The 23,808-nt window shown below is 44.5% G+C and overlaps 3 protein-coding genes across 6 annotated transcripts; 1 reads left to right on the forward strand and 2 right to left on the reverse strand.

Annotated features, from left to right (window-relative positions):
* Nucleotides 1-461: 461 nt before the first annotated feature.
* NEDD8 (NEDD8 ubiquitin like modifier) lies at nt 462-11,758 on the reverse strand. Its single transcript, XM_049897753.1, has 4 exons — nt 11,636-11,758; nt 4,744-4,791; nt 4,472-4,554; nt 462-822 (listed from the first exon to the last, which is right to left on the reverse strand). Exons 1-4 carry the CDS (start codon nt 11,651-11,653, stop codon nt 726-728), a joined length of 246 nt encoding a protein of 81 aa, XP_049753710.1. The 5' UTR covers nt 11,654-11,758; the 3' UTR covers nt 462-725.
* Nucleotides 11,759-11,834: 76 nt separating this feature from the next.
* On the forward strand, nt 11,835-18,879 carry GMPR2 (guanosine monophosphate reductase 2). Of its 3 annotated transcripts, none has more exons than XM_049897749.1 (10): nt 11,835-12,039; nt 12,596-12,716; nt 12,838-12,957; nt 15,302-15,385; nt 15,564-15,737; nt 16,658-16,739; nt 16,822-16,928; nt 17,118-17,160; nt 17,818-17,977; nt 18,176-18,879. In XM_049897749.1, exons 2-10 carry the CDS (start codon nt 12,630-12,632, stop codon nt 18,363-18,365), a joined length of 1,047 nt encoding a protein of 348 aa, XP_049753706.1. In that variant the 5' UTR covers nt 11,835-12,039; nt 12,596-12,629; the 3' UTR covers nt 18,366-18,879. The 3 variants fall into 3 exon arrangements, with proteins under 3 accessions (XP_049753706.1, XP_049753704.1, XP_049753705.1); XM_049897747.1 differs by lacking the exon at nt 11,835-12,039 and adding an exon at nt 12,055-12,228; XM_049897748.1 differs by lacking the exon at nt 11,835-12,039 and adding an exon at nt 12,252-12,337.
* On the reverse strand, nt 16,927-21,846 carry TINF2 (TERF1 interacting nuclear factor 2). 2 transcript variants are annotated; one of them, XM_049897746.1, is made up of 9 exons: nt 21,395-21,846; nt 21,167-21,271; nt 20,966-21,067; nt 20,779-20,886; nt 20,602-20,698; nt 19,972-20,434; nt 19,814-19,881; nt 19,616-19,707; nt 16,927-17,193 (listed from the first exon to the last, which is right to left on the reverse strand). In XM_049897746.1, the coding sequence occupies exons 1-9, from the start codon at nt 21,584-21,586 to the stop codon at nt 17,107-17,109; spliced, it is 1,314 nt and encodes a 437-aa protein (XP_049753703.1). In that variant the 5' UTR covers nt 21,587-21,846; the 3' UTR covers nt 16,927-17,106. The 2 variants fall into 2 exon arrangements, with proteins under 2 accessions (XP_049753703.1, XP_049753701.1); XM_049897744.1 differs by lacking the exon at nt 16,927-17,193 and adding an exon at nt 18,976-19,480 and having other exon boundaries at nt 21,395-21,845.
* Between the last annotated feature and the right edge of the window lie 1,962 nt (nt 21,847-23,808).

Raw genomic sequence — 23,808 nt, forward strand, 5'->3', positions numbered from 1 at the left:
CCCAGAGCCCTCAGCATATTACAGCCATAAAGAACGTAGTGTCTGCAAGGACCTTGAGGCCCTTCTCCAACCAGGACCAGATGTCCAGCAGAGCCACAATAGGAGAGAATTTACTTTCCTGATTTCTATCATTCATGTCAGTAATATGTCCAAATAATGGTTTTGGGGGGCAGGGGTATGGACTGATTCACAGTGTTTACCCATTTCTGTAAATACTCCCACCATGGACAATTTCAAGCTACCAACCTGAAGTCATTTAACATGGAGTTGGGAAGAGATGCCAATAATTGGCTCTCGTGAGCAGGTAAGAGCTGGCTTCGGCACATCACTGAGAGTAGGCTTTCCTAGGGTCTGATAATAGCTTCCACTGTCCTACTCCTTCAGCCTGGTATAAATGGGTGAGCATGGGATCCATTTTTATGTCAGTCATATTTGTACAATATAAAAAAAGATTCCAGGAGGCCAGGAAATGTTTTATTGACAACCAGGGACATACCCATCAGAGAGGGGAGCACAAAGGACTGCAAACTAAAACCCAACAGCCAGCAAGGGCCCTCTGTGCCAGGAACACTGCATCCTGGGGTCCTCACAGTCTCCCACCAGTAGATATGCAAGACTGGGCATCCAGGGGAGGGGACATGGCTCTGGGGTCCCAGAGAGTGAGAGGATATATGATGCCTCATTATGAGTGACAGGGTAAGGAGGTAAAATGGAGGGAGGGTCCATCACTTCCTAACGCCACCTCCTCCTCTCAGAGCCAACACCAGGTGGAGAACTGAACCGCCCAGGATCTTGTAATCAGCTGCTGTCTTCTCGTCATTCCTGTAGAAGGGGAAAAAAAAGCACTAGAAATACCATTTAGAACAGGGGTTTTAAACCTCGGATTTATGGATCCCTTTGGGTGTCTGTGAACTTACATGGGTGAAAAATTGTACCGTTATTTTTACTAACCACTAACTCAAACATGGAGCTCTGGTAGGTCAGTTCTACTCTGTCCTATAGGGTCACTCTGAGTCGGAACTGACTCGACAAGGGGTTTGTTTTTAACTCAAATATAGCACTTCTTTTAATTTTGAATATAAGCAAACCACAGTAGTATTAGCAATATGGATAAACTATTTTCATCAAGTTGCAACTGTTCCAAGTATCTTGAAAATATTTCAAAATTATGGTAGTTATTAGGCCCACCATTCTTTTTTTTTTAAGGCTTAGTTTTTGCTTTACTGGTAACCTGGTTTACAAGCACACCACTGAATGTTGTTAGGCACAGTCCAGTCAGTTCCGACTCACAGTGACTCTATGTACAACAGAACAAAACTCTGCCTGGTCCTGTGCCATCCTCACAATCATTGCTGTGTTTGAGCCCACTGTTGCAGCCACTGTGTCAATCCATCTCACTGAGGGTCTTCTTTTTCGCTGGCCCCCTACTTTACCAAACATGATGTCCTTCTACAGGGACTGGTCTCTCGTAATAACATGTCCAAAGTACCTAAGACAAAGCCTCACTATCCTCCCTTCTGAGGAACATTCTGGCTGTAGTTCTTCCAACACAGACGTTATTTCTTCTGGGTTTGAAGGCAGTCTCCAGCATATTCAATATTCTTTGCCAACACCATAATTCAGATGCATCATCTTCTTCAGTCTTTCTTATTTGTTGTCCAGCGTTCCCAGGTGTATGAGGCGACTGAAAATACAACGGCTTATGTCAGGTGCGTCTTAGTCCTCAAAGTGACATCTTTGTTTTTTAACACTTTAAAGGGGTATTTTGCAGCAGATTTGCCCAATGCAATACATTGTTTCTTTTTTATGTAATATTATATTGAGTTTTTGGTGAAGGTTTATACACCAAGTTAGGTTCCCACTCGACAATTTCCACACAAATTGTTCAGTGACATTGATTGCATTCATCACCATGTGTCAACATTCTCTTTATGTTGTTTGTTCCATTTCCAGTAGGCTAGTTACCCTGCCCCTTTATCTCCTCATCTTTGCTTGTTGACCTTTTGGTCTCATACAGATGGTTTTTAAGTAAAGCACCAATCTTATGAGTAATATTGTTTTATGTGCCACTTTGCTATTTTTCTAAGAGGTGATCTCGAGATAGGCTGGGTTCTAGATTTAAAGAGTGTCTCAGCGCAACTGTCTCAGTGAGTCCTCTGTTCTCTACTGTTCCAACTTTTGTTGGAACTGGCAGTGCTGGTAGCTGGGCACCATCTAGTTCTTCATGTCTCAGGTCAGACAAGGTTGTGGCCCCCGTAGACTTGCTTCTTCTCTGAGCTTTTGGTTGTCTTCTTATTATTTTCCTTCTGGCGAGTAGATACTAATGGTTGTGCATTAAATGGTTGCTCGCAAGCTTTTAAGACCCCAGATGCTACTCATCTCACTAGGATGCAGGTAACGATTTCTGTGAACTCTGTTATGCCAATTTACTGAGTTGTCCCATGAGACTGTGGTCTTAAGCCTTCAAGCCCACAAAAGTAATCTTGGAAGGTGTCTGGTTGTTTTAAGATTATCCATATTTGTGTCTTCAATGAATATATGCGCCTGCACCCACATATTTGAATTTATACATACCTGTACTTTTTCTTATACTTCTGGAGGGAAACCCTGCTGGCGTAGTGGTTAAGTGCTATGGCTGCTAACCAAAGGGTCAGCAGTTCGAATCCGCCAAGCACTCCCTGGAAACTCTATGGGGCAGTTCTACTCTGTCCTATAGGGTCGTTATGAGTCGGAATCGACTCGACAGCACTGGGTTTGGTTTTTTGGTTTTTTATACTTCCGGAGCCCTGGTGGTGCACTGGTTAAGAGTTATGACTGCCAACCAAAAAGCTGGCAGTTCAAATCTACCAGCCACTCCTTGGAAACCCAATTGGGTAGTTCTACTCTGTCCTATAGGGTCGCTATGAGTCAGAATCGACTTGATGCAATTTTTTTTTTTAATGGATATTTGTATCTGTTCTCATCTATATACAGCTGTACCTACCCATATACCAATTTGCCTATACCCATCCATATTGCATTGGGTGAATCTGCTGCAAAAGACCTCTTTAAAGTGTTAAAAAGCAAAGATGTCACTTTGGGAACTAAGTAAGGTACAGCTGACCCAAGCCATGGTATTTTCAATTGTCTCACATGCATGAGAAAGCTGGACAATGAATAAGAAAGACTGAAGAAGAATTGATGCCTTTGAAGTATGGTGTTGGTAAAGAATACTGAATATCATGGACTACCAGAAGAACGAACAAATTTGTCTTAGAAGAAGCGCAGCCAGAATGTTCCTTGGAAGCAAGGATGGTAAGACTTCATTTCAGTACTTTGGACATGTCATCAGGAGGGACCAGTCCTGGAGAGGGACATCATGTTTGGTAAAGTAGAGGGTCAGTGAAAAAGAAGACCCTCAACGAGATGGACTGACACAGTAGCTGCAACAATGGGCTCAAGCGTAACAATGATTCTGAGGATGGCACAGAACCGGGCAGTGTTTCGTTCTGTTGTACACAGGGTCGCTATGAGTTGGAACTGACTCAATGGCACCTAACAACAGTAACATCCATATGTGCCCAAACATTTGTTTTTTTTTCTTTGGTTGTGTTGTGCTCACTACGTCCACATTCGCTGCCACGTTTCCCATCACCAAAGATAACAAGTCCCTGTGGTGTAAAGCGTACCTTTCCCCTCCCTCCCGAATGGCCACCAATGAACATTGGTCTCTCTATATTTACCTATTCTTATCTTCTTATGGAAACCCTGGTGGCGTAGTGGTTAAGTGCTATGGCTGCTAACCAAAGGGTCGGCAGTTCAAATCCGCCAGGCGATCCTTGGGAACTCTATGGGGCAGTTCTACTCTGTCCTATAGGGTTGCTATGAGTCGGAATTGACTCAATGGCACTGGGTTTGGTTTTTGTTGTCTTCTTATAAAAGAGGGATCGTAGAATATTTGTTCTTATATGCTTGACTTATTCCACTTAGCATTATGCCCTCCAGGTCCATTCATATTATATTTTGCAGACTCAGCATTGTTCTTTATGGTTGCGTACTCCATTGTGTGTATGCACCACAATTTGCTTATCCATTCATCCATTGATAGGCACTTTGGTTATTTCCATTTATTTGCTGAAGTAGGTACAAGCATATGCGTGCATATGTCTGGTTGTGTCACTATTTTTAGGCCTCCAAGGTGCCACCATTAAATCTTATTTAATGCATTAATAAAGCACATATGCTACTATATCTCAAATTCCTTTTACAGTATTTTGATAACTATATTTCAATATAATTCATTTCCTTCAAAATTCTATGTATTTTATGACTGTAAAAACCTTACTATGAGAATGGGTTCACAGGCTTCACCAAGGTGCCAAAGGGTCCCAATGCACCAAAGAGAGAGAGGCAGGCCCGATCCATCTTCAGCACTTGCCCCTCCTCATCTTCACATAAGATTGCCACACCCTCATTCCCATCCCAAACTTACATCTGTTTGCCACTGTAAATGAGTCGCTGCTGCTGTGGGGGGATTCCCTCTTTCTCCTCCACACGCTCCTTGATTCGCTCCACCTTTAAGGGAACAAGCAGTCAGGGGCTGTTCAAGCAGGGGTTAAAAAAAAAAAAAAAAAGGACCATGAAAATGGAAAGAACAAGGGCTATGTAGACAGCATGAGAGATAAAGGACCAAGTTCATAAGCACGCACAAACAAATATACATGGCAGGGAGAAGTGCATGAAGAGGTGTTGAGAATACATCACCTTGTCTGTGGGTTCAATGTCAATTTCAATTTCTTTTCCGGTCAGCGTCTGAAATAGGCAAGGGTTTCATGAATCCTATGGCCCAACACACTTACAAATTTGTCTTCTAGGTAAGACATCACGTCCTGATCTCTGGCGGTCTACTACCTTCTGAAAGATGAACATTATCAGAAAAGCTGTTCTGAAGAATCAGAAGGCTTTGATCATAACATTTCAGGTTGTGGACACTGGCAGGAAAAGATTCTGTGAACCATCTAACCCTCTTAATCCCATAGGTCATCTTTTCCCCGCACCCTCACTAAAATCAGTGAGGATACTGCCATTCCTTTGGATGTGACTCCAATGAGAGGTGTCTTAAAGTATTCCTTCAAGTCACAAAGGCGTGTTCTATTATAAATATCAACAGTAGATATTAACATTCAGATAATTCAAAGAATCCTCAAGGACATCAGAGATCACTTCTGATCAACTTTTTAAGAAACACTTAGAATTCTTCCAAAGCTTTTCCAGAATTCTTCCTAAATCCTAAAGTGCAGCTCCGGACTTCTGAACTTCCTCCATAGGATAAGTGCTGCTGTTACCCAAATACTGTATTTATGCTGATTGTACAGTCATGTATCCTAGGCTCCACCCAAGCTACTCTCCCATCCCTCCTCACTCTCTAAAACTCTAGTCCTATCAGGTTACAGTGATCCAGACAATAAACACACCACGCAGCCTAATTAGGGCATTTCTTTGCTTTTACTCCTTTCCAATACTCTCCCCTACTCCTCAGACCTTCAAAAATCAGTTGCTGTTGAGTTGATTCCAAACCATGGCTTTCCCATGTGTGTCAGAGCAGAACCGTGCTCTGTAGGGTTTTCAATCGTGCATTTTTTGGTAGATTGCCAGGCCTTTCTTCTGAGGTGCCTCTGGATGGACTTGCGCTTCCAACCTTTCGGCTAGCAGCTGAGCATGTTAAATGTTTGTACCACCCAGGGACTCCAAAACTTGTTCCCAATGCACTTTATTAATACCTTCCTTTATGCCTATTGGAGCCCTGGTGGTGCAGTGGTTAAGAGCTCGGCTGCTAACCAAAAGGTCAGCAGTTGGAATCCACCAATTGCTCCTTGGAAACCCTGTGGGGCAGTTCTGCTCTGTCCTACAGGGTCACTATGAGTCGGAATTGACTCAACAGGAATGGGTCTGGTTTGGTTTTTGGTTTATGCCTATTCCAACTTACTAAATGACAGAGCCTGTTTTATTCGTCTTCCCAATTCCAAGCATAAAGCACAGTGTCTGGCATATAAGCAGTCAATAAATACTTGTGGAAGGGTTAAATACACTGATGATCATGTTATAATCACAGCTAACACTTACTAAAGACTTCCCAAGTGGCAGAAACTATCCTGAGTGCTGTACATGCATCAACACATTTAATCCTTACAAGTTCCTATATGCACTATGTTCGTTTTATAGATGAGAAAACTGGGGTTTAGAGAGATTAAAAAGCATGACTATGAAGTCAAAAATAGAGTGTGAATCCAAACAGACTGTCCAATCCTAGAGTACTTACAGCTCTGCACACTTACTGCCTGAGTCTGGCTGGACCAGTGTTGGGGCCCAATGTACACTACTGCAGTAGCTCACAAGATAACATATGGTCCCTCTCTATGGTATTCATGTAGACCAGAATGAAGAAAGTACTTAGAAAATTTCCTGACCATGAGAATGATTCAGTATTAAGTATGTTTCAAAAACACAAAAGAAACTCCTTTGGATTTATCTGTCTGGCCACAGAAGAACAAATTACAACAGTGATTCTCAAGTTGCCACTCCAAACCAAGCTGGCAAAATGAAGAAAATAATGACAACAGTGACATTTTCATGAAGCTAAATATATTCATTTTAACATGTCCTTTTATGAAATGATGGTAATTTTTACGATCCCTATCTGACAAGGTGATAATTTTCAGTTCTGTTATCCAAAATTACTTCACTTTATCAATTTTAATTTTTTTTTTTTGTGGTATAATATACATACCATAAAATTTATTACTTTAACTATTTTCAAGTGTACAATTTAGCAGCATTAGGTACATTCACGGTGTTGTGTAACTGGGGCTATGTTCTATTTCTGGATCCCTATCATCCAAAATAGAAAAGCTATACCCATTAAATAATAACTCCCCATTACCCACCCCCCCCAGCCCTGATAACCTCTATTCTATTTTCTGTATCTATAAATTTTTCTTATTCTAAATACTTCATATAAGTGGAATCACACAATTTTTGTCCTTTTGTGTGTGGCTAATTTCACCCCCTGTGTCTCCGAGGTTTATCCATGTTGTATCATACATCAGAACTTCACTCCTTCCAACTGCATAGTATTTCATTGTATGTATGTATGCATGTATATACCACATTTTATCAATTCATCTGCTGATGGATATTTGCGTTGCGCCCATTTTTTGGCTATTGTGAATAGTGCTGCTATGAACACCAGCGTACAAGTACTTGTTTCAGTCTGATCTTATTATTTTAAAGGCAAAGACTCTTCAACTAGGCAATTCCACTTCTAGGTAACCAACTTGGTGGAGAAAATTGGGCACACATCCAAAGAGGCACATGTGAGGTGCACTGTAGCACTGTTTGTAAAAACAAAAAAAACTAGCAACAGTCTAAATGCCCAATAACAAGAAACCTATTAAACTATGGTACATCTATGCATGTACCACACTGAACAATAACAATTTATACACTAACATGGAAAGATATAACGAATGTAAAATCCTTTAAATAATATATAATTACATATTTTCTATATCCATATATTTACAAACATAATATGTACCAACCCAATCCAAAAAAAAACCCACTGCCATCGAGGCGATTCCAACTCATAGCAACCCTATAAGACCGAGTAGAACTGCCCTATTTTTTTTTATAGAGTTTCCAAGGAGCACCTGGGGGTTTTGAACTGCGGACCTCTTGGTTAGCAGCCATACATAGCACTTAACCACTACGCCACTAGGGTTTCCAATAGGTACATACATGGAAAAAAAAAAGGATTAAAAGTACACATATCTCTGGTAGTACTGGCATTCTTTGAGAAGGGGAGCAGGACTGAGGAGAAAGTGTATCAAGGGTTGTTGCTATCGGTGGCCATCAAGTCGACCTGGACTCACAGCAATCCCATGTGTTACAGAGCAGACAGTTCCACAGAGTTTTCTTGGCTGTAATATTAACAGAAGCAGATTGCCAGGCCTCTTCCTCCTCAGTACGCTGGGTGGGTTCGAACCAACACCCTTTAGGTTAGCAGTTGAGTGCAAATTGTTTGCACCATCAAGGGACCTTGGTAATTATGGTTATGTCAGAAAAAAAAAAAAAGTTTTTCCCTTTTAGAGATAAATACCGAAATACATATGAATAACATGATATACTACCTGGGATTTGCTTTAAGAAAAAAAAAAATCAGGGGGATTTGGTGAGTGTTAATAAAATTAATTGGCCAAGAGATGATAAACTTTTGAAGGTGGGTGAGGGGTACTTTATATTATACTTCCTGCTGTTGTATATGTTAAAATTTCCCACGATTAAAGTTTTTTTTAGATTAGTTGAATAATTTAAAAAGATACTATGGATACATCATGTCATCCTGAGTTTCTTTCCTCAAACCTGATAACTGACCTGGCAATATATCCAAGGTTATTTACCAAGTATACAATGAACCTAAGCCTGACAACTGCTCCAGGCACTGGAGAGGCTAGAAAAGAAATATGAGATCGGCCTTCACCAACAATCTTTTTCAAGTGAAAATTTACAACCAAGAAACAACCAGACAGAAAATTAATAGAACAAAACAGTATACAAAAAAGTACCAATGTTGTATACTGTTTTCTAAATATGAGGGGCAATGACAAAGTGCTACAGTGAGAGAAAATCAACTTAAACCTCAAAGAGATAACATTTCACACCCACTAGAAGAGCTACAATCAAAACAGTTAACACCACCAAAAGTTGGCAAGGGCGCAGAGCAACTGCAATCTGATACACTGCAGATAGGAATGTAAAATGGTACAACCACTTGGAGAACTGTTTGGCACACTCTTTTAAAAAATTAAACATGTATCTACCACATGACTCAGCAATTCCTTTCCTAGGTATTTATTCAAGAGAAATAAAAACACACATCCATAAAAAAACTTGTATATGAATGTTCATATGAGCCTTATTTATAACCAGAAACAATCTGAATGTCTATCAAAAGGAGAATGGATAAACAAATTGTGATACAGTCACCCAATGGAATACTACTCAGTATTAAGAAATAAACTACAGGTATACACAACAGACATCATGCTGAGTGAAAGAAGCCAGACACAAAATTCACATAATGTATAATTCCATTTATGTAAAGTTCTAAAACAAGCAAAACTAACTGACAGAACATTCCAGGGAGTGGGGTGGAAATGTTCTATATCTTGTTTTCGCAGTGGTTATATGTGGGTGTATACTATTGCTGAAAAGTCACTGAACTAAATCCTTAAGAACTGTGTGTTTTACTTGTACATTAAAAACATGAATGAGAAAAATGGGGCTGAGATAGTAAACGCAGTTGCACAAGGTAAACTGCAATGAGGAAATTAATGCAGAATCTGAAGTTAGGAAGTAACAAGATGAAAAAGATGTTTAAGGAAGTTCTGTCTGGTTTTGTACACTATGTCTTGTATGGCAGTAGGAAAACTCTGTTATCACAGAGAAATAAAGACAAACTAATAAGATCCTGGATCTGAATGAAGGGTAAGAGGAATGGAAAGAGAAAAGAGGTTCCAAAGGAAAAATTATTTCCTATCAAAGAGTAATGCTCTAAGAACTGAGTTCTAGATACCTGGTAGCTGATGGGACCAGTTGTGAGGTGGGTATTCGGAAGATGGCATAAGATAGAAGATGACACATTTAATTTTTTGAGCCACAGAGATGGAGGTGGACAAGAGAAGATTTCAACCAGCAGGGATTTAGCTGTAAAGGATTATAAAAAGATATGGAAAGAGTCAGCTACATAGAGACAAAAGATGAAGAATAAATAATTCATAAAGGAACCCTACAAAAAAACCTATCATTTGCATAGTAATGAAGAGTTCATGGCGTTCATATACGTTATGTATTTTACATGTACATATTTTAATGTAGCAAACAAAAAAGAGATGGACGACAGAGAGTGCTGTTTGAAGACAAAAAGGAAAGTGTTGTGGGGAAAGGAGAATGACAATTTTAGAGAAGCACTAAATAAAAATGGATTCAAAGTTTCTAAGATCAGAAAGGCCATGATCGTGAACCTTGCTACTAAAATGTAGTCCCCAGAAAAGCGGCATCAGCATTAACTGCGAGCATGTCAGAATGCAGAATATCAGACCCCATCCCAACTCCACTGAATCAGAATCAATATTCTATCAAGACCCCCATCTTGAACACAGTACAGTATTTTTTAAACTGCAGGTCTCAACCCATCAGTAGGTTATGAAATCAACTTAGAATAGAATTGAAAATATCAGTATCACACACAGTAAGGGTAAGTTTTCTGTGTATGGGTGACGAGGTAAAATTTTTAAGTGTAGGGTGAAATTAAAAAAAAAAACTTTGAAAAACACTAAACACAAGAATAGTAGTAACTTCTTTGGGCTAAGAGGACATGAGAAACCATACGGATTGAAAAGAAAATAAAATTACTTATCTGGTAGTGTTTTTCAAACATTTTTGACAGTGACTAAGAAATACACGTGAATCATTAACACATACATGTATGGTATGCATGAAAACGAAAACAATTTTTTCACAAAGCAATATCCTTACCTTTGCCAGCAATATACCCTGATATTTTCTATTTTATTTCTTTTTTAAAAAACGCTGCTCGAGACCCACTGACTTATTCAACCGACTTCACAACTCTTTTATTAGTTACTATTCAAAGTTTGAAAACCAATGATCTTCAACATGCTGTTTGGCTTCAATCCTTCCCTAAGAGGTGGTTTGGGAGGGCTGGCGAAAAGGTTAAGAATGGCTAACATTATGGTGATTCTGTCGCAGTAACAACGATAGACTTATCAGTACAACTTGACGCTAGACTGCATCAATTGTTAGTTTGTGTGTCTCTCTCTCTGAAAGTACAAAAGAGGAAACAGCAGATAAAAACAATGAGGATTGAGAACAGGAGAAAAAGGAAATAAAGAAAAACCACGGGAGTTAAGAAGTGGAGATGAAGGAAACACGGACGCCCGCTGCTAGTACCAAGAACTAGGGCACCGATAACTAACCTGCCTCAGTCAAGGTCCAGGATGCCCGGCTCAAAAAGACAGCTGCTGACTGAACACACTCCCAGCTTTGGTTCCTGTAAGGACGACTGAGACACTACATCTTGGCAACCATCAGCAAAGGCTCGCTGTCTAGTCTCTGGGAGGCCCCCGGTTCTCCCAGGCTAACGTTTTTGCGCTGTGCTCGAAGACAGCCGATGTTAGGGGCTAGGACAAGAAGGTAGGCTGGTCACGAAGAATGGAGATCAGCTTATTCCAAGAATTCTAAAGAGAGGGGGGCCAAGCTGATGCTAGGCCTTCTCTACGACCACAAGGGTTTGAATATAGAGACGGACAAAGGCGGTCACCTTCTGGGTTAGGGCACCGACCTGATGAGAAAGAGGGATGGCACAGTCCTCGGGTTTGTCTGGTGGGGCTGGCCCCCGCTCTCAAAACCCTCCAGGGTCCCCTTATTTCCCATCGCCCCTCGCGCGGAGCCCTGAGACTGTCAGCGCCCTCCAAGCTCGGGGAAAAGCGTGGTTTTCCTTCCCCGCTTCCCCCGTGAGAGGCACAGCGGCTAGCCCAGTACCCCAGCGTCTCGGCAAGGCTGGAGGTGCTCCCACCTTCACTTTAATTAGCATCTTCTTCCTAGTTTTGGGCTGCACAGGAATAAACTGCTCCTTCCACCGCTGCGGTCGCTGCGGACGCTCTCCAACACTCTGCCTGTGGGAAATCACTTCTGCTTCCGGGTCACCACTGTGTGGCTCCACCCCTATTTTACGGCCTTTCCCAAAAGGCTCAGGAATTATCGCGCGTTTCGTTTCAGTGGCGTGGTAAATAAAAAGAAAGCGGCCAGCTTAGTTACAGCAGAGACGGGCGCCCCTGAGATTGAGTGTCATTACCAAGCCTGGGCTTGCGGAAAGCGAGGGCGAAACGAACTACGTCTCCCAATATGCCAGAAGGCAGTTCCACCCCTTCCACGCTGGGAGTTGTAGTCTCCCACCCTTTGGATCCAATGGAAACCGCGGTGTGTGAACTCTGTTTCCCAAAAGGCCTCGCACGGCCGCCGCCGAACCTGGAATTTTTCGGTTAGCCGCCCTCGCCGGCAATTAGCGGAATCTGTCGGCGTGGCCTGGAAGACAGTGGGGCTGTACAAGGCCAGTTGCTAGGCAAGGGGAGCTTTGGTCAACTGCCACCTGGGCCACTGCAACAGGAAGTGGGTACCCCTATTCCGGAAACTGGTTATAGGGCCTCCCCATTCCTTCGTGCACCCAAAGCTCTTATCCTAATTTGCTTTTCGAAGGGGCGAGAGGAGGAGTAGCGGGGTAGGGAATGCACCCCCTTCGGGTCTCTCACAACCCCTTCCCAAATCTCCCCAACAGAACCTGGTATGGAAATCACCGAGGGTAGTGCAATCACGGGACGGGTCAGAGGTGACAGGCTTAAGGGACCACACCTCGATCCATGCCCGGACCTTCCACAACTGAAACGAGGATAGAGATGAGCACTGCCCCAGCCCTAATAGGGCATTAAGGCATAAGGGGAGATTGGTTCAATTTCCTTCTGATTTTCCTACTTTCCAGCCCTCAGGTTCCTCGCTACCCCGAGACCCCCACCATGCCTCACATTGACAACGATGTGAAACTGGACTTCAAGGATGTTCTGCTGAGACCCAAGCGCAGCACCCTTAAGTCTCGAAGTGAGGTGAGCCTGCTTTTCTGGTTGCTTTTTCTTGACCGAAGCTCTTGGTGGGCCAGGACGGAGACAGGTGTCTGGCTCTTGGATGTTTCTTGGATGAATGAAACGCTCCTTTTGTTATCTGCAGGTGGATCTCACAAGATCCTTTTCATTTCGGAACTCAAAGCAGGTGTACACAGGAATCCCCATCATTGCCGCCAATATGGATACCGTGGGCACCTTTGAGATGGCCAAGGTTCTTTGTAAGGTAGGATTTCCCTCATGCCCCTTCCTCAGTGGTGTCCAGTCGTCTCAGCTGACTACAGAGGTGTTTGCATCCCCACCCCCACCCCCATCTCAGTCAGCTCTCTGGCACTTGACAGTTGCTCCCATTTACTATGTTTTTTAGTACTTACGTCCTTTTATCTGATAGGTTCAAAGGGCCATGTGAAAGGAGCCCTAGTAGCACAAATGGTTAATACTCGGATGCTAACCAAAAGGTTGGTGGTTTGAGCCCACCTAGTGGCTCTGTGAGAAAAAGAACTGGTGATCTGCTTTTGTAAAGACTATAGCCAAGAAAATCCTTTGGGGCAGTTCTGCTCTGTCACAAGGGATCATTATGAGTAGAAGTCAACTTGATGGCACCTAACAACATCATACTATCCAAATATTAAAGTGAATTAAGAATTTCTACATAAAATGTGAATTAATCACAAAGAACCATGTGAATTTGTGATTCAAAGCTAAACTTTGCCCCATTTTTCGGATAAATGAACAGAATTTCCCTTTTGTCCTGCCCAGCAGTTTATGTACCCTGCCAATGTTCCCCACTACCCAGGCCACCACCTCCCTCCCATTATACCATTGTTCAGCATATTAAGTATTCACTGCTTTAGTCCAGAAACTAAATAGTTCGAGCATTCAAAAATTCCTAACTAGAAGGTCCTAGAGAAAAGCACCTTATATATTCTTTTATGCATTCTATCCGATTTTTTTTTTTCCTGTTAAATCTTAGGTTCCTGGGATGTGCCCAAAATGCAGTCCTTTTTTTTTTAAATATACAGGTTGTTGTTCACTTTCAAAACCGAAGATGCTGGTCCTGTCAGTATTACTACGTGGCTCTATACTTGTAGCTGAGAAGGTAGCTAGTTACCTGGGCATTCTGAGAACTTACGTACCCTGCTGCCTAATCCACATAGCCTTGGTTGGTGTATTCTGCTGACATGGCTCCGTTAACCTTACAGACTTTATCTACCTTTTCTCTATTTTTGATTGCTGTCTTTGTGGAATGTCTCCTGTTATTTTTATGAGGTTGATAGTTACACAGTTTTATTAGGCTTTATTTCTGTTCTCATTCACTAATTGCTTAAGATTCCTGCTGTTACCTGTTGTCCACCTGCCCTGTCCAGCAGAGGCTGGGGAATGGTGAATCTGACTTCAGTGCTAACAGATATGCCATAATACCTGGACCTTGTTGGGGACTCTGTCTTGATGCTTTATGTTGAGAATGGCTTTTCAGTATTGCTAATGAATGCTAAAGAAATGAGATTTTAGAGAGAGAGCCAAGTCTCATATTAATAATAAAAAGGTTGGATGCAGGCAAGCATGCTTTTCTAGATCCCTTGCTTGGTATGTATTCAAATGTGCTCACCATGCCAGTGTCTCTCCACAAAAGTCTGCTGACCTCTTAGGGTGATTTTTCTTAGTCTATCATATGCTGATAGCAGAGTGTTGCTGAAAAAACTGAATTCAATACCAATTTTAACTAGGTAGCGCTGCTGACAATCTCTCAGTACCTCACTTCCTTGTTGGCTGATGTGACTTCCTTGGGTTTCTTATCAGTTGCAAGATTTGTGCTGCCTCAGCCTTTTCTTATCTGTTTGCATGTGTGCCCATTTAAAGCACAAACACTGACGTTTAGAGTGGCCTTTGAATGCCTTTCTCAAAGTATTGGAATGTTGTTTTCAATCTGTAGAGCTAGGGAATGTGAGTCTGATGAGAGAATCATTATATCCTTGAACTTGGTTGACTAAAATAGATGGAGTGAAATAGACTTTTCAGCCTGGTCCATGAAAATTTGTCCTTTACTCCACATGAGATGGAAAAAGGGACTGCATAGCACCTTTTTGGTTCCATTAACCTTATAGCCTTACTTTTTTGTGAGTATCTAGACCAATGAATTACTGCTAGTAAGTGGACCAGAAGATACCAAAAATAGGTTAGTTCAGTACTAGGTCACATAGGGACAGGGGCTGAGTCAGTGCAGCAAACACTGCTCCTTCTAGCCTCTTCATGGTCTTCCATGTCTGCTGCTTGTCCCATTGCACCTTGTCACCTCAGAAGCAAAGTGTGTGCTGGCCAGTGAAATCCAATCCAGATGACTCAGAACTTTGTGGTGGGAGTGTTTGACAAGGACAGGCATACAGTGAAAAGCCTTACTGGGACTTGTAGAATGACTGAACTAAAATCCCAGCTCAACCACTGACTTCCTCAAGTTGTTTTCTTTCCAAACTTTGATCCTTTTTCCCGTAGACAGAATAGCATAAAGGTGTGTTTCTAGAAAACGATGCAACGAAGTTCTGTTCTTTTTAATGGCTCTTTCTTCCCCCCAGTTCTCCCTCTTCACTGCTGTCCATAAGCATTACAGCCTCGGGCAGTGGAAAGAGTTTGCTACTCAGAACCCTGACTGTCTTGAGGTAATACCGGGTCTACCCTGTTCCCTTCCTTATCTCAGTCTTCTGAGAATCTTACTTTGGCTTCCTGGGGACCAAGCCTCACCTTCCCATCCCTACCATCTGCTCACCAGATTATCTCTGATGTGACACCACAAGCTGGTCTAATGCCTTCAATGCCAATGGCCCTTTTTCCTCACAGCACCTGGCTGCCAGCTCAGGCACTGGCTCTTCTGACTTTGAGCAGCTGGAACAGATCCTGGAAGCTATCCCTCAGGTGAAATACATCTGCCTCGATGTGGCAAATGGCTACTCAGAACACTTTGTTGAATTTGTAAAGGATGTGCGGAAGCACTTCCCCCAACACACCATCATGGTATGTTTCTAGTACCTTGGCCTTCTTCTCCTCTTCCCTGCCACTCTACTTTGTTACATCAATTGCTTTCTCCTATGCTGCATTATGATATCCCTAGTCCACCTAATCATGTCACTGGGGGATTTTCCATGGTTTCGTGCTTAAAATGTCACTTATTAATCAGTGCAGTATCTCTGATCCTTGACTCACAATCTCTGTAAAGCCAGTGCCTCAGACATCAGTCACCAAACCATGATGGAACACTGAGGCATTGCACACCTGTGGTACATATGCATCTGCCCACTGAAATGAACATGTTCTACAGTCACATAAAAGGGGTCTCATGAAGCAGTATTTACTTTTTTTTTTTTTTAACAAGCTTAAGGGAATGATGACAAGGCCTCATTTTCTTCCTATTGTTGAGGGGTGTCTCTGTGTGTTATCCATCAAAAAACAAATACAGCTGGGCAGATGGGTACTTAGTCTGCATTACTATCCCTTTCTTTCTTCCCTGAAGCCAGAGAAGTTCTACAATAGAATGGCTTAAGGACTGGGTATGTTTGGGTCTGATGGTGGAGAGGAGATAAATCTACTCTAAATCAGATCTCTGATCTTGGTCCAGTAGTTCCCTTTGTCCCTGAAAGCTCCTCCATGCCTCACACATCGCCCTATTGATGGCCACACCTTGTTGCATGAGGGCAGTCAGTGCATTCTGGACCTCTGCTTTATCCTGGTACAAAAATGACGCTGGCCTCTGACCCCCTTTCTCCGTGGTGGTGCTGATGATGCAGGGAGAGCAGGGTCCTTGGAATAGGCTAGTTTAGAAGCCCTCAGAAGGCCCAATAGAGGGAGCCTAGGTACCCTTCATTTGTAATAATGCAAGAGCACACAATTCCTCCGTTAATGACCCTAAGGGTGCTGTTTTGATTGTTCTGTCTCAGGCAGGGAATGTGGTAACAGGAGAGATGGTGGAAGAGCTGATCCTTTCTGGGGCTGACATCATCAAAGTAGGCATTGGGCCAGGTAAGCTGGTTCACTGCAGTGCCCCTTCAGTGGCAAGCATCTGCGAAGCACCTCGGTCTTATCCTCGTCACATTCCTCTCAGGCTCTGTGTGTACTACACGGAAGAAAACTGGAGTGGGGTATCCGCAGCTCAGTGCAGTGATGGAGTGTGCAGATGCTGCTCATGGCCTCAAAGGCCACATCATTTCAGTAAGGTCCAAGGGAGGGTGGGACGTTAGGCTCCCAGATATCTGGGTTTTCTGCTGGGTATGGAGGTTCTGGTATTTAGAGCTGAATCAGGACTCCTGGTTCCTGCCAGTTTTGAGGTGGGCCATTGGGACACTGCTGAGAGAGGTGGAACATCCATGCTGTCCCCTCATAATGCTCTTTATTTTGCAGGATGGAGGCTGCGGCTGTCCTGGAGATGTGGCCAAGGCTTTTGGTAAAGGGGTTGGGAACACACAGAAAGAGGATCCTGTAGATGAGGATAAGTCACCTTTGAGGGTCTAAGGTTAGGCTAGGAGAGGCTCAGAAAGCCATTCAGATTGTTTTATAATTATCAGTTACCCTGAATCCTATGGTGTCACTTGGGATAAACGAACAGGACAAATCCTGAGACTCTTGATATGGACTCCCAAGCACGGGCCAGGGCCATCCACACTGTCCCCTAGATTGCTGACCAGTGTCGATTCCTGAGGCCCACCTCAGGCCTACAGTCAAGCTCTGTGGAGTGGGGCTGCAGGTCTGCATTTTTCACAGGTTCCCAGGTGATCCTTACACTAAAAGTGGAGGTTTTTGCCTCTGGGACATTGGAAGTAAAAAGAAATGATAAGTTGGAAAAGCAGCAAAAAAGGAGAGGAGAATCTAGATGGGAGGTCTCCAGGGGCTCCTTTTAAATTCTTGGGGGAAATCAAGCCCATTGAGGAGTAGAAGCCAGAGCAGAGGAGGCCTGTGTGGGTTCTGGGCCAGCCAGGGATAACAGAACCAGGAAGAGGCTTAAATCATTGAGCGAACTGAGCATTCAGTGTGACTGCTAAGGGTGGGCATGTGGCTGTCAGGGCCACATTCACCCCCTTTTCCCCTTCCTTGATGCTGACAGGGGCCGGGGCTGACTTTGTGATGCTGGGCGGCATGCTGGCAGGGCACACAGAGTCAGGTGGAGAGCTCACTGAGAAGGATGGCAAGAAGTATAAGCTGTTCTATGGAATGAGTTCTGAAATGGCCATGAAGAAGTATGCAGGGGGTGTGGCTGAGTACAGGTATGGGTGGAGGCCCAGGAGCTGAGGGTTCTTGGAAAGTGACTACATAGCATGGGGACAGAACTCATTTCCCTGGGGGGTGGATGGTACAATTCTTGGGAAAAAGTGGTGAACGGGCTAAATGCTAGAGACTGCGGAAGAGTCACTAGACTTAAGGAATTCAGAAAGAGAAGGTAATATATTTTTTCCTACTCCAAGGGCCTCAGAGGGAAAGACAGTGGAGGTACCCTTTAAAGGGGATGTAGAACACACCATCCGAGACATCCTTGGAGGGATCCGCTCTACGTGTACCTACGTGGGAGCAGCTAAGCTGAAAGAGTTGAGCCGGAGAACTACCTTCATCCGTGTCACCCAGCAGGTGAATCCAATCTTCAGTGGTGACAGCTAGACCCAGCAGTTCTGCCCTCCCAAGGCACCGGCACCCCACCACAGGGCCTCCCAAGTGGGCCCCTCACCAGTTCCAGCTACTATGGCCATTTACTGCTAGGCTTTTCCTGTTGTCTCACTCCTGAGAGCTCCTGCAGTAACTGTGCACTTCCCTATTACACACAAAACACCAGGACGCTTGCTGGAGAGGAAGCAAGGAAGACAATCTGAGAAAATGAAGTAAAATAATCAAATGGGAATCTGGGGACCCAGCATCCTGAAGATTGTTAGAAAGAAAAACTGATTCCTAACTGTTTTACATGACCTTGGTCTGGAAGAGGCAGGCTTTTTTAGAATCATGTTTTGTTAAAGAGCTTCATTAAATGAGACCCCTATCTAAAAAGTTCAGAAGCAGTGTTTACATATTTGAAATAGCCCAGTAAAGAGAGACCCCAATGACTATAGAGAGACACCGGGGGTTTCCGCACAAGGCTGGCATCTGGGTGCTGCTTCAGTGTGAGGGGAGGTAGGGTTAGTACTGACCATCTACCCAGTGGGGTGAAGGACCGTATGCACTTTTCACATGAAGTATCTCCGTTCTAGTGCTACCATCCCCAGATAACATGGCAGCATGAGAATTTACAAAGTTTATTCTGACATTCGGGTTTTCAGAAAAGCAAAAGGACATTTCTCTTCCAGACTCTCAGCCCTGCTAGCCCTTCTGGGCACATGTGAACAACACCTTCTAAGGGAGATAAAAAGACAAAGGGATTCTTCCAGCCCTGTTTCTAAGGAATGACCTACACTGACCTTTGGAAGCCCTAATTCCTCTCCCTCACATCAAGACACTGTTTTAACAAATCCAGAGTTTAATTACCAAGCATTACAAAGAAGTTGAGCAACATAGTCAGGCAACCCGATCCTGGGCTTCCGCTTCATTCCCACTAAACTGTTTGTATGGCTGAGGAGGAAGGAGACAGTGCAGATGGCATTGTGGTCCTGTCACGGGGGTCTAGAACTATCTGTATGGTCATGGGAAGGGACAGACATAGCACTGGGGCCAGAATCGGGGAGATATTCACAGAAGGTGGGGATCAGGGTGTCAAATTTCGTCTTCTGATAGTTTCCCAGAGACTCCTGCAGAGAAGGCAGCAGGGAGATCCTATCATCATCCTAACCCACCTCCTGAGTCCTCCAGGTTCTGGAGCCTGTGGATTTCTCAGTCTTGTTCTGTCCATCCCCTTCTCCATCTTTCTGTTCCTTCCTACTCACCTTCCCTTCCCTCTGGCCATTGTCTTCATCATCAGAGTCCAAAACCAAGTCTCCTATGGTAATGGCGGGGCTGCACAGAGATGCAGAACTAGCTGTAGGAGAGAAAGCAGAGTCAAACACTATTTGTAGGTGAACACAGGTCCATAGCGTCCCCAACAGAGGAGGTCGTCTGACCCAGTCCTAGCTCAGAATACCTACCTGGCTTCCTAGTTTTAGGAGGAGATAATGACAGTTTCAGAGGATCCAGGGCACCATCCAGGTAATTCCTGAGGTGGGAGCAGGCAAAGAAGGTAGGATGAAAGGAAAGTAGGCAAGCAAAATACTCCTAAGTGGAGAGACCTAACTGTTCTACTCACTCCTTTTGCTCTGAAGCAGATGACTCAACCAAGTTCTCCTTTAGAGGCCTTCCCCCTAGGGCTTGAGATGGACTCTTGGGCTTTCCAGCAGAGGCTGTCCTTGTGCCCCCAGCACCTGCTGGATCTGTTGTGTGTGTCCCATGTTGCCTTCTGTTCTCAGGCTTAGATATGACTTGGGCTGATGAGCCCAGATTCCTAAAGGGGAACAACATGACTGTGGGGCGCTCCTTACGGCCTCCTCTAGTGGCTGCCCATTGAGATTGGATTCTTCGCCGGCCTATAGGGGCCAGATTGAAATGATGGCCAGTCAAAGGTTCTGGGTGTGTCCTTGAGGCTGGTTCCTGAGGAACGTATGGGCTACGCTTGGCTTTTGGTAGAGAATTGCGGAGTGCTAGTCTTGGTTGCTGAGGGGGATTCGGCTCCATGGGCTGTGTCGTGGTCACTGAACCGGTAATAGAGCACTCTGGAAGAGAAAATGAAGCTCCTTGTAGAGAACAGATAGCAACAGATCAACTCAGTCTGGCTTCTTTCATCTCAGGCCCACGCAGCTATTCCAGTGGGCTGTCCCAAAAGGTCTCATGCTAAACAACACATGCTTAAATTCCTACTTCTCCCAGATGGTCCTGGTACCTGGAAGCGGCCACCCCATGTCCACACCATATTGGCTCAAGGCCAAAGAAGAGGTGATAGAAACTCCAGGCTGCATCCAACTCAGCACATCCTGAAGCTGTGGGCAGGGAGAGAGGTGTGAAGATCACAGTCCTTGATACAACCACCCCATATTTAGGTGTTTTACCCCAACAAGACCTGCTGTGCCTGTAGCGTAGGCAGTGCTTTTTCCAGCCGACACAAGTATTCAAAAAACAGCTTTTCCATGGCAGCCAGAAAGGGTTCCCCATACTCTTGCTCAAGTTCCTGCAGGGAGAAAGGATGGTTAGAAGAGAATTAGAGAAAATAGGAGCCACATGATAGCCTTCAAACCAACCAGTCTCACCTGCAGCTTCGAGGCCAGATCCACAGGGGCCTCTGCCAGCTGCTTAACCTGCTGGCGAAAAGTTTCCTGTGACTCCAAGATCTTCCTCAACTCCTGCTTTGTCTGTTGAGGGTATGGAAAACTGACAAGTTAGGGGCATCAGGGCTCAGTGGCTGGGAGGAGGGGCAACTTTGTAGCATCACGTGTAACAGGATTACTTACAACTTTGGGGTTCTGCACTAGATGTCCAGACTCTGGGAAGTGGCGATTCAGGGCATTCAGGACCTGGGCCCATGACCGGCCCTGCAGGATCAACTCCACCACCACCTGTGAAGAAATTCACAGTACTGAGCTCAGGCAAGCTGCGGTTTTTCAACCGATCCCATTCCCAGGCTGTCCTTGTCAGGTCGTCGCGTCGCCCCCACGCCCTAGTTCTACTGGCTCCAATACCTTGGCCTTTAGGCCCATACACAGGCGTTCATGGTGCCGGTAGCGAACCAAGCCGGGGGCAGCAAAGCGCAGGGATTGCATAAACTCCAGTACTCGCGGAAAGAGCTCCACGCGGCGTCCGCGCACTACTTGCCAGCTGGCTGCAGCCACCAGACGCAGAGTAGCAGGACCGGCCCCCGGGGGCGTGGCCATCGGCAGCGGGCTCCGCCCTTGGGGCGGCCCTCCGCGGTGGCTCGGTTATTTCGACCTGCGCGGATTCTTCTCGATCAGAGTCAACTGCCTGCCACGGGCCGCCGCGATTCTGGGAGTCTTCTCCTAGCTCGGGCTGGAGCCTGAATGGAGAAGCCGGGCGGCTCCAATAGCACCAGGTACCTCAGCTTTAAACGTCGCCGCTCACTCTAACCCAAGAGCTTCATCACTTCCGGTTCTCTGCTCGTTTCCCTGCCCCGGAAAAGGGCGGTAACACAGAACCAATGGGCGGCCAGACAGAGGGAAATGTGACGTCGCGCCCTAAGGCCACGCCCCCAGCAGATCCCGCGCTCTTCCCCGCCCCCGCCCTTGTTCCCCGGACCTGGTGGGCTGCTGAGGCAGCGGTGGTCGCGGAACGGGGTGTCGTGATCTTCACCTATTGAAAAACAGTTCCCTTAAATCCCAGCCCCCAAACCGGTGTCTGGAAAGCTTTCCTCGAGCGGCGCGCCGCTTCCAGTAAGAATGAAGCTGTTGTTTTACAAACAGATGAGGGCGTCCGCCTTTAAAAAATAAAATACCAAGTTTGAGAAGATACATCGGTTAGCCTGGTTTCCTCTGGATGGTCGGATTGTAATCTTTTGGGGCATTTCTGTATTTTTGTATCTTTTCTGTAGCGTGTAATTTTAAAATTAAGAAAAAGTTTCCTTTTTCAAATTTCTTTTGTACTCGAGTCTGCTTCCTAATGTAATCGACTTGTCTGTCTCGTTGTCACCTTCTCTGGTGTCTCTATTTCCATCACCAAGGACGGGACCTGGCACACAATGTACGTTCTTTAATTAATTACATCCGGTATTTAATTAGCTGAAGTAATTACCCGCCCTGCCAACCTTGTTAGTCGCCACGGAGTCCGCTTGGCTGTAACTCACGGCGGCCTTATGTATCAGGAACACAAAATTGACCGGTACTATGCCATCTTCATGATCATTGGTAGCCTTCCCTACAGGGATTTAATGAAACTGTCCTTTCTTGGACCATCTTCTCCATAACGGCTCCCACATCCCTGTCTCCATCCCAGCCAAGTGTTGTGAGGTGATCTACATGTTCACCTGGCTGCAGGACATCTAGTTGAAGGTCCCAAAGGTATCTCAAGGCATGTATGAAATTCTAGTTATCTTACTTTTTAACAATCTGCTCCTTCTGGACTCTGTATTTTTGTACATGGCACGTCTATTCACCTTTGAGTCAGGCCATCACTTTTAACTGCCTTGCCTCTCCAAATCTAATCCATCAAGCCTAATGAGTTCATTTCTGATATAACCTTCAAATTTGCCCCCTTTTCATTCTCACTGCTTCTGTCCTATTTCAGGTTCTCCTGTCTCAATTTGAGAAGACTTTGGTCTCCCTACCTATAGCCCAATGCTTCTCTAATTTCTTTTCCATGTTGGTCTTGTCATGAGTCCTGTGAAATGCAAAACTAATCCCAAAATGAAAGCTCTGTAATGGCTTCCTCTTACTTTTAGAAGAAAGTTCAATTTCCTAGACATGGTAGAAGATTTTAATGATCTGTGCCAAGCTTACCACTTCAGCCCGGGTCCTTTCCCTTTTGCACTCATCATGCACCTATGTGCCACTCCTCAGCAAACTCTGCATTTTCCAGATACACTGTGCTGTCTCACATTTCTCTGCTTTGCACATACTAGATGATCCCTCTGCCCTGTGCCTCTTGAACTTGACTTTTTCTCAGCTTTCACGGTTCAACTGATATCGCTTCCATGAAGCCCTTCTGATTCAGCCCAGGCAGAATCATGGTTCTCTTCTCTGGGCTCCTCAGCATCCTACTCGGAAACACATGGGGTCGCTATGAGTCGGAACTGACTCGATGCCAACTAGTTTGGGTTTTGGTTACCATTTGCCACAGACCATGATTCATCCATGAGTAAGAGTTAGAAGGTCTGTCCTCATGGAACTTACATTCTAGCAGTAGGGAAACTAGAGGCCTACGGTCAGAACACATTAACCCTGGAAAAACGAGAATTATAGCGCCCGGCACCAGAAAACTAAAGGAGATGATCTACAGAAAGCATCCAAGTTTGACTTTAAGACACGGTAGGAGCTCAACACACGCGTATGTTTATTTCTTTCCAGCTGTTTGGAGAATAGCATTGTCTTCCAGTTTTTTTCTTTTTGAAAGTTTCTAGCATTTTTGAGCTCTAATAAATACAGGG

The sequence above is a fragment of the Elephas maximus genome, chromosome 10, assembly GCF_024166365.1.
Source record: "Elephas maximus indicus isolate mEleMax1 chromosome 10, mEleMax1 primary haplotype, whole genome shotgun sequence".
NCBI lineage: Eukaryota > Metazoa > Chordata > Mammalia > Proboscidea > Elephantidae > Elephas > Elephas maximus.